We start from the raw sequence: 10991 nt of genomic DNA, 5'->3' as shown, positions 1-10991 counted from the left end.
AGGAAATATTGAAAGGGGTCCTCTAAGCAAAGAGAGACCCTCAAAGTAGTAGATCAGAAAGAAACAGAGACAATAGACAATAACAGTCACCTTACAGGCAATACAATGGCACTAAATTCATATCTCTCAATACTTACCCTGAATGTTAATGGGCTAAATGCCCCAATCAAAAGACACAGGGTATCAGAATGGATAAAAAAACAAAAACCATCTATATGTTGCCTACAAGAAACTCATCTTACACCCGAAGACACCTCCAGGTTTAAAGTGAGGGGGTGGAAAAGATTTACCATGCTAATGGACATCAGAAGAAAGCAGGAGTGGCAATCCTTATATCAGATCAATTAGATTTTAAGCCAAAGATTATAATAAGAGATGAGGAAGGACACTATATCATACTCAAAGGAACTGTCCAACAAGAAGATCTAACAATTTTAAATATCTATGCCCCTAAGATGGGAGCAGCCAACTATATAAACCAATTAATAACAAAATCAAAGAAACACATCGACAAGAATACAATAATAGTAGGGGATTTTAACACTCCCCTCACTGAAATGGACAGATCATCCAAGCAAAAGATCAACAAGGAAATCAAGGCCTTAAATGACACACTGGACCAGATGGACATCACAGATATATTCAGAACATTTCACCCCAAAGCAACAGAATACACATTCTTCACTAGTGCACATGGAACATTCTCCAGAATAGATCACATCCTCGGTCCTAAATCAGGTCTCAACCGGTATCAAAAGATTGGGATCATTCCCTGCATATTTTCAGACCACAATGCTCTAAAGCTAGAACTCAATAACAAGAGGAAATTTGGAAAGAACCCAAATACATGGAGACTAAACAGCATCCTTCTAAAGAATGAATGGGTCAACCAGGAAATCAAAGAAGAATTGAAAAAATTTATGGAAACAAATGATAATGAAAACACAACAGTTCAGAATCTGTGGGACACAACAAAGACAGTCCTGAGAGGAAAATATATAGCGGTACAAGCCTTTCTCAAGAAACAAGAAAGGTCTCAGGTACACAACCTAACCCTACACCTAAAGGAGCTGGAGAAAGAACAAGAAAGAAACCCTAAACCCAGCAGGAGAAGAGAAATCATAAAGATCAGAGCAGAAATCAATGAAATAGAAACCAAAAAAACAATAGAACAAATCAACGAAACTAGGAGCTGGTTCTTTGAAAGAATTAATAAGATTGATAAACCCCTGGCCAGACTTATCAAAAAGAAAAGAGAGAGGACCCAAATAAATAAAATCATGAATGAAAGAGGAGAGATCACAAAGAACACCAAAGAAATACAGACAATTTTAAGAACATACTATGAGCAACTCTACGCCAACAAATTTGACAATCTGGAAGAAATGGATGCATTCCTAGAGACATATAAACTACCACAACTGAACCAGGAAGAAATAGAAAGCCTGAACAGACCCATAACCAGTAAGGAGATTGAAACAGTCATCAAAAATCTCCAAACAAACAAAAGCCCAGGGCCAGACGGCTTCCCGGGGGAATTCTACCAAACATTTAAAGAAGAACTAATTCCTATTCTCCTGAAACTGTTCCAAAAAATAGAAATAGAAGGAAAACTTCCAAACTCATTTTATGAGGCCAGCATCACCTTGATCCCAAAACCAGACAAGGATCCCAACAAAAAAGAGAACTACAGACCAATATCCTTGATGAATACAGATGCAAAAATTCTTGCCAAAATACTAGCCAATAGGATTCAACAGTACATTAAAAGGATTATTCACCACGACCAAGTGGGATTTATTCCAGGGCTGCAAGGCTGGTTCAACATCCGCAAATCAATCAATGTGATACAACACATTAATAAAAGAAAGAACAAGAACCATATGATACTCTCCATAGATGCTGAAAAAGCATTTGACAAAGTACAGCATCCCTTCCTGATCAAAACTCTTCAAAGTGTAGGGATAGACGGCACATACCTCAATATTATCAAAGCCATCTATGAAAAACCCACCGCAAATATCATTCTCAATGGAGAAAAACTGAAAGCTTTTCCGCTAAGGTCAGGAACACGGCAGGGATGTCCGTTATCACCACTGCTATTCAACATAGTACTAGAAGTCCTAGCCTCAGCAATCAGACAACAAAAGGAAATTAAAGGCATCCAAATCGGCAAAGAAGAAGTCAAACTATCACTCTTCGCAGATGATATGATACTCTATGTGGAAAACCCAAAAGACTCCACTCCAAAACTGCTAGAACTTGTACAGGAATTCAGTAAAGTGTCAGGATATAAAATCAATGCACAGAAATCAGTTGCATTTCTCTACACCAACAACAAGACAGAAGAAAGAGAAATTAAGGAGTCCATCCCATTTACAATTGCACCCAAAACTATAAGATACCTAGGAATAAACCTAACCAAAGAGACTAAGAATCTATACTCAGAAAACTATAAAGTACTCATAAAAGTAATTGAGGAAGACACAAAGAAATGGAAAAATGTTCCATGCTCCTGGATTGGAAGAATAAATATTGTGAAAATGTCTATGCTACCTAAAGCAATCTACACATTTAATGCAATTCCTATCAAAGTACCATCCATTTTTTTCAAAGAAATGGAACAAATAATCCTAAAATTTATATGGAACCAGAAAAGACCTCGAATAGCCAAAGGAATATTGAAAAAGAAAGCCAAAGTTGGTGGCATCACAATTCCGGACTTCAAACTCTATTACAAAGCTGTCATCATCAAGACAGCATGGTACTGGCACAAAAACAGACACATAGATCAATGGAACAGAATAGAGAGCCCAGAAATGGACCCTCAACTCTATGGTCAACTCATCTTCGACAAAGCAGGAAAGAATGTCCAATGGAACAAAGACAGCCTCTTCAATAAATGGTGTTGGGAAAATTGGACAGCCACATGCAGAAAAATGAAATTGGATCATTTCCTTACACCACACACGAAAATAGACTCAAAATGGATGAAGGATCTCAATGTGAGAAAGGAATCCATCAAAATCCTCGAGGAGAACACAGGCAGCAACCTCTTCGACGTCAGCCGCAGCAACATCTTCCTAGGAACATCACCAAAGGCAAGGGAAGCAAGGGCAAAAATGAACTTTTGGGATTTTATCAAGATCAAAAGCTTCTGCACAGCAAAGGAAACAGTGAACAAAACCAAAAGACAACTGAAGGAATGGGAGAAGATATTTGCAAATGACATATCAGATAAAGGGCTAGTGTCCAAAATCTATAAAGAACTTAGCAAACTCAACACCCAAAGAACAAATAATCCAATCAAGAAATGGGCAGAGGACATGAACAGACATTTCTGCAAAGAAGACATCCAGATGGCCAACAGACACATGAAAAAGTGCTCCATATCACTCGGCATCAGGGAAATACAAATCAAAACCACCATGAGATATCACCTCACACCAGTCAGAATGGCTAAAATTAACAAGTCAGGAAATGACAGATGCTGGCGAGGATGCAGAGAAAGGGGAACCCTCCTACACTGTTGGTGGGAATGCAAGCTGGTGCAACCACTCTGGAAAACAGCATGGAGGTTCCTCAAAATGTTGAAAATTAGAACTACCCTATGACCCTGCAATTGCACTGCTGGGTATTTACCCTAAAGATACAAACATAGTGATCCGAAGGGGCACGTGCACCCGAATGTTTATAGCAGCAATGTCTACAATAGCCAAACTATGGAAAGAACCTAGATGTCCATCAACAGACGAATGGATAAAGAAGATGTGGTATATATACACAATGGAATACTATGCAGCCATCAAAAGAAATGAAATCTTGCCATTTGCGACGACGTGGATGGAACTAGAGGGTATCATGCTTAGCGAAATAAGTCAATCGGAGAAAGACAACTATCATATGATCTCCCTGATATGAGGGAGAGGAGATGCAACATGGGGGGTTGAGGGGGTAGGAGAAGAGTAAATGAAACAAGATGGGATTGGGAGGGAGACAAACCATAAGTGACTCTTAATCTCACAAAACAAACTGAGGATTGATGGGGGGGAGGGGTGTTGGGAGAGGAGGGGTGGGGTTATGGACATTGGGGAGGGTATGTGCTATGGTGAGTGTTGTGAAGTGTGTAAACCTGGCGATTCGCAGACCTGTACCCCTGGGGATAAAAATATATGTTTATAAAGCTGTAAAAAAAAAAAAAAGAAAGAAAAAAGAAATGCCATATTCTAGAAATAAACTGAATCTTATATAAAATCGAAATTCACAAATAGTTTCATATAATTATACAGTCCAAACTGAGCTACACTATAATTTTGTGCAACATATTTGACAGTTTGTTTCTGACACAGTTTTTTTTTTTTTATTTGACAGAGAGAAATCACAAGTAGGCAGAGAGGCAGGCAGAGAGGCAGGCAGAGAGAGAGGAGGAAGCAGGCTCCCTGCTGAGCAGAAAGCCGGATGCGGGGCTTGAACCCAGGACCTGGGATCATGACCTCAGCCTAAGGCAGCAGCTTAACCCACTGAGCCACCCAGGCGCCCCCTGACACAGTATTTTAATAAGTAAAACATGTTTATTCGAGTGTTGGTATGGTAACAAAATTGGAACTCTCATTATACAACAGCAAAGGAATGTTTATTTACATTATACTATAGGAATCCCATTACATTTGTTTTTGTTTTTGTTTGTAGTGTTTTATTTACTATGTTCAATTAGCCAACATATAGTATATCATTAATTTTTAGTGTTCGGTGATTCATTATTTGAATTTTTTTTAACAACTCTGCAGGTAACACTATGCTCACCACAAGTGCAGCTACCATCTTTACCATGCAACACTATTACAATGCCATTGACTATTCCCTATGCTGTACCTCTTCTTCCTGTGACTTACTCATTACATAACTGGGAGCCTTTATGTCTCATTCCCCTCACCCCCCCACCCTCTGACAACCATCAGTTTTTCTAGGTATGATTCTACTCTGTTTCTTTATTCATTTGCTTTTAGAGTCCACATAGAAGTGAAATTGTATGGTATTCGTTTTTCTCTCCCCAAGTTTTTCACTTAGGATTATACTCTCTAGTTCTAAAATCTCATTTCCCTCTCTCTCTTTTTTATATATAGAGAGAGCACACACGGGGATGGGGGAGCAGCAGGAGAGGGAGAGAAAATCCTGAGCAGGCTCCACAACCATTGCAAGCCCAATGCAAAGCTGTCTCATGACCCTAAAATCATGACCTGAGCTGAAATCAGAAGTGGGACACCTAACTGACTGAGTGACCTGGGTGCCCCAAATCTCATCTCCTTTATGGCAAACAATATTCCATTGTATATATACAACATCTTCTTTATCCGGTCATCTATCATTGGACACTTTGGTTGCTTCCATATCTTGGTTATTTTAAATAATGTTCCAGTGAACATATAGGAGTGCATATATCTTTTCAAATTAGTGATCTTGCTTTCTTTGGGTAAATACCCAGTAGTGGAATTATTAGATCATATGGTATTTCTATTTTTATGTTTTCAAAAACCTCCATATTTTTTCTTCTGTCCATTAGTTTACATTTCACCAAGGTTTGTTTTTGGTTTTTTTTTGTCCACATCCTTGTAAACACAACATTTCTTGTGTTTTTGATGCTATCCATTCTGACAGATGTAAAATGATTTCTCACTGTGGTTTTGATTTGCATTTCCCCGATTAGTGATACTGAGCATCTTTTCATGTGCCCATTGCCATCTGCATGTCTTCTTTGGTAAAATGTTTGTTTAGGTCCTCTGACCATTTTTCAGATTGCTTGGGATTTTTTGGTATTGGTTGTGTAAGTTCTTTGTATATTTTGGATATTAACCCCTTATCGAATGCATTAGGACTTTTAAATATTTTAGACAATATTTATGATACAAGGTATGAAATACATCAATATAGTTATAATATAAAGCCTGAGTGACCACAGTTGGCTCCAATGTTACTCCATTAATGAGGTGTCCTAGGTCAATTGCCACCTACCTCTGCTGCTGTTACCTGGCTATATAGCCTGGGTGGGGACATGGCTCAGTGTTCCTGCTGCTTTTATCCCCTTGGCCTCCTCCATCTCTGCTGGTAAGCTGCCACCTGCTGCTGATCATCTCACCTGCACTTTTCTTATTCACAATGCAAGCTGTATTTCAGACTCTGAAAGACAGGGTTCTGAAACATCATGCCCAGCTTCCTAGTCTAGGACTTAAGGTTTTTCTAAAACCGGTGGAATGCACATTCATTGGAATATACATTCAGTGTATCTGATGGGTTCATGGCTCACCTTAATAATGTTGTTAAGATTAATGGAATAATGTCATAGCCTGTCCTATTCCTTTTGTACAGAAGGGTTCAGTTTATAATGCATGTTGTTTCCTGCTACTTTACTTCAAGTATGCAGTGGTATGGATGATCCTGATCTGGGTGTTTGTAAAAGAAACTGTGGTATTGTGAAAATGAGCAGAAAAATTGGCTTCAAGCCTCAAGAAAAACCAAGAATAATATGTGATTTAAAGGAAGAACACAAGACAACTCTAATAACTTTTCCTCACTATGGAGTTATAGACTTAAAATAGTTTTCACATTATCACAAAAAAAATTGCATGTGACATATCTAAAGCAGGCATTGCTGTCCAGATAATCTTTGATCATAACGGTAATACCAAAAAAGAAGCAACAGTACAAGTACATGGTTGATGAATCACCCAACCATGGGACAAGTTATGTTCACAATCCAAGTGAGTGCATAGCATAAATAGTATGCCTCCACAAAGTAAATGTTGCACTGCCTTTTTTTGGTATCAGCTGAACCTAACATTTTAGACTGAGACCATCTTAGAGGAAATTGGGATGGTACATAACACTCAGGTAACATCATAATGTGTTTCCGGATCATAATATTTGGTGAGCTCCAAAATACTTATCTTTGCATTTCCTGCCCTCCCTTTAACTAGTGTACAAATACCATTCAGGGCCCAGTAAATACCTGATGCAGAGCATGGATGATGGGAGTCTTATTCAATTTTTCGTGGTCTTATTGCCAGATGTCTAAAGCTTCATGAGCTGTCATCTTTGGATGTCAACATAGTTTTTACCAATAAAAGGTAAAAGAATAAATGGTACCAGATAACATCAAGTGATTTTATAAAGCTACAAAAAAGTATGTGAAGCTTCTTAAGTTGTGTATGTGAGACAAAATATAAAGGTGGATTTATTTTTATGAAATTACTTTTTACATGCTAAATGGATTTTTCGATAGATAGCACAAACCTTTTGATGTTAAATGTGTGAAAACAAGAATTCTAATGGGATTGTTTTTACTACTGGAACTAAATCATAAATTAATTGCAGTATTTTAAACCATAAAAGAAACATTATTTTGTTTATCCAATATGGATATCCACCTAAATTTTTATGAAATTAATTTCTTAAAAATTATATAGTAATTTTTGAAACATCTTATCAATGATTTTAGGTAGCAAACATAAGCAACTTCTTACCTTAGAAACTGCATAATCATGTGAGGTTTCTTTAATTCAAATATATAACAAAGAATATACATTTATCATTTCAAACAAATAAGGTAACTTTTTAAAATGATAGTAGCCACAAGAAAAAAGTAAGTCTATGTTTCCTCAAGTTTCTTCTTGTCTACGTGTTCAACAAATCTATCTTGTGAGAGACAGTTGGGAGAGCAGCTTGGAACTCACATACCAGATCTTCAATTTATGCATTGCTGATTTCACCTCTTTATTTCTCAATGTATAGATAATGGGGTTCAATATAGGTGTAAAAACTGTAGAGAACACAGAAAGGACTTTAACCACTGGGAAGTTGCTGAAAGGCCATGCATAAATGACGATACAGGGCCCAAAAAAGAGAGTCACTACAGTGATGTGGGCAGTCAGAATGCTGCGGGCCTTGGCCAGGCCCACTGAGGAATGATGTTGTACAGTGATTAGGATAACCATGTAGGAGATCAGCAAGAGTAAGAATGAAGTCACTCCCATGAGACCACTGTCCAAAAGCATCAACACTTCAGGGACATAAGTATCTGTGCAGGCAAGTTTAATGACCAACATAAGGTCACAGTAATAACTATCCACTATGTTTGGGCCACAGAAAGGCAAGTTTATAATGAAAGCTAACTGGCTCAGGGAGTGCATGATCCCAATGACCCAAGATCCTACCACCAGGCCTGTACACTTGCACAAGTTCATGATGGTTGTATAGTGGAGAGGTTTGCATATGGCTACATACCTGTCATAAGCCCTGGCTATAAGAAGTACCATCTCACCACCAGCAAAGACATGGAGCAAGAATATCTGGGCCATGCAGCCCTCAAAGGAGATAGTGTTAGATTCATGAAGGAAATCATGAATCATCTTGGGGGTTGCATAAGTGGCTAGAAACACATCAAGAACAGAAAGGTTACTGAGCATGATATACATGGGTGTGTGCAGGGCAGGTTCAGAAATCACAGTAAGGACAATGAGGAGATTGCCCAGCACAATGGTAATGTACAAGAAGTTAAACAACACGAAGAAGAAATATTGTAGTTCCCAGGAACTAGAAAGTCCCAGCAACACAAACTCAGCCACCCTAGAATAGTTTCCTTGATCCATGGTCTCAGGATACAAGAGAAATACCTACAAAGAGAACATTAATAGATTATTATCAAGAACAAAAAAAAGTAGACCACAAAACTGAAGAGTCTTCTCAACATTAATTTGAAACGATTTAGAATTAGTCCTGTTAGGAAGTGGTTTATCTGTAATTCTGACAAATATTTCTTCTCTAAGTTGTCCTTACTAATGAAGGAAAGCTATAACTCCATTTTATACACTTGTGGGTTAAATCTGATGGTAAAGAAATAACAGAATTGTATTAGGAAAACCACAATTAAGACAAGAAGCTACAGTATCCAGATTCTTGTACTAACTTCCTTGTGCTGCTGTTGTGCATTATCTGCTTGGGATTGCTAACAGGCAGCTTCAGTTCTTAGAGAATTCTCAAGAGACCACGTTTACATTTAATTTCCTGTTTTTTACTGTGGTTCTCCTTTTGCCTCTGTCCTTTACTACTTAACCTCCACAACTACACCATTAAAAGTGTTTAATACATAGTTTCTCTGAAGTTGTGATGTCTGTTTTGGCTTGAAGTCCCTTGAAGCTAACATTGTATTATATGGAAATAAGTGAACAGAGATGGCCAATATGTCAGAATAGAATACTGATAGACAAGGTAATGATAGCAATGAAATGCAAAGATCGAATTTAGTAACAGTGGTTGAAAAGGAGGAGTAAGTTAGGGGAAATTGGAGGGAGAGATGAACTATGAGAGACTGTGGACTCTGAAAACAAACTGAGGGTTTTGGGGGGGTGGTTGGGTGAGCTTGATGGTGGGTATTATGGAGGGCACATATTTGATGGAGCACTGGGTGTGATGCATAAACAGTGAATTCTGGAACAATTAATTCTGGAAGAGAAAAAAAAAAGACTATGATCTTAAAAAAAAAAAGGGTAGATCATTTGAAGATCAACTGTAACATGTTATTTACCAATGTAGAAGGCTTCCAAAAGAAATAATTATATCCAGGATATAGAATTTGTAGGCTTTGATTAGGATTTCTGTCACTTAATAAAATAAGGTACATTCCTTAAAAAATATCTGGCAACACCATACTTTCTCAGTAGGCAAAAATTGAGATAATGAACAATGAGAACAAAAATAAATAACATGATACAGAATTGAAATAATGAACAACTTGCAAATAGATTGTTAGATAATTGATTCTGCTTATGTTCTCTCGCAGCTTCTTTGGGAGAATGCAGGAAAAGCTTCTAAGGAGATAAATAAGGATTTGAGAATTCATTTTTTTTAAATTGTGTTTAGAAACACAAGAGTCTTTTAATTGAAAGGAAGGCCGTTAGTTTATACTTTTTTTGCAATCCGTGCCCTCTCTAATACCCACCACCTGGTTCCCCCAACCTCCCACCCTCCCCACTTCTTCAAACCCTTCCGATTGTTTTTCAGAGTCCATAGTCTCTAATTGTTCACCCCCCCTTCCAATTTCCCCCAAATGCCTTGTCCTAACTCCCCATGTCCTCCATGCTATTTGTTATGCTCTACAAATAAGTGAAACCATATGATAATTGACTCTCTCTGCTTGACTTATTTCACTCAGCATAATCTCTTCCAGTCCCGTCCATGTTGCTACAAAAGTTGGGTAGTCATCCTTTCTGATGGAGGCATAATACTCCATAGTGTATATGGACCACATCTTCCTTATCCATTCGTCCGTTGAAGGGCATCTTGGTTCTTTCCACAGTTTGGCAACTGTGGCCATTGCTGCTATAAACATTGGGGTACAGATGGCCCTTCTTTTCACTACATTATATCTTTGGGGTAAATACCCAGTAGTGCAATTGCAGGGTCATAGGGAAGTTCTATTTTTAATTTCTTGAAGAATCTCCACACTGTTCTCCAAAGAGGCTGCACCAACTTGCATTCCCACCAATAGTGTAAGAGGGTTCCCCTTTCTCCACATCCCCTCCAACATATGTTGTTTCCTGTCTTGCTAATTTTGGCCATTCTAACTGGTGTAAGGTGATATCTCAATGTGGTTTTAATTTGAATCTCCCTGATGGCTAGTGATGATGAACATTTTTTCATGTGTCTGATAGTCATTTCTATGTCTTCATTGGAGAAGTGTCTGTGAACATTAAACTTTTTACAACAATCTGGTGTGCCGAAGGTGGTTGTCTACAGTTTTCATGTAAGGAAATTGAGACGCAGAAAGGTTAACTAATGTGTTCATGATTATACAAACAGCAAGTAACAAATCCAGAACCTCATCCCAGTTCTTCAAAGCTTTTTCCACAGTCCTTGACAGTGGAATCTCTAATGGAACCTAAAGGTATGGTATGAGGAATAGGCAAGTAGAATTATCAAGATTAGAAAATGAGAAAAAG

General features: G+C 38.0%; 1 protein-coding gene across 1 annotated transcript; it reads right to left on the bottom strand.

The window, feature by feature from the left end:
* Positions 1-7685: 7685 nt before the first annotated feature.
* Positions 7686-8645, bottom strand: LOC125104409 (olfactory receptor 4K15-like). Its single transcript, XM_047737044.1, has one exon. The coding sequence runs from the start codon at positions 8640-8642 to the stop codon at positions 7686-7688; it is 957 nt and encodes a 318-aa protein (XP_047593000.1). The 5' UTR covers positions 8643-8645.
* Positions 8646-10991: the final 2346 nt, after the last annotated feature.

The sequence above is a fragment of the Lutra lutra genome, chromosome 7 (assembly GCF_902655055.1).
Source record: "Lutra lutra chromosome 7, mLutLut1.2, whole genome shotgun sequence".
Taxonomy (NCBI): domain Eukaryota; kingdom Metazoa; phylum Chordata; class Mammalia; order Carnivora; family Mustelidae; genus Lutra; species Lutra lutra.
The sequence above is the reverse complement of the archived record's forward strand: the minus strand, read 5'-3'. Positions and strand labels throughout refer to the sequence as shown.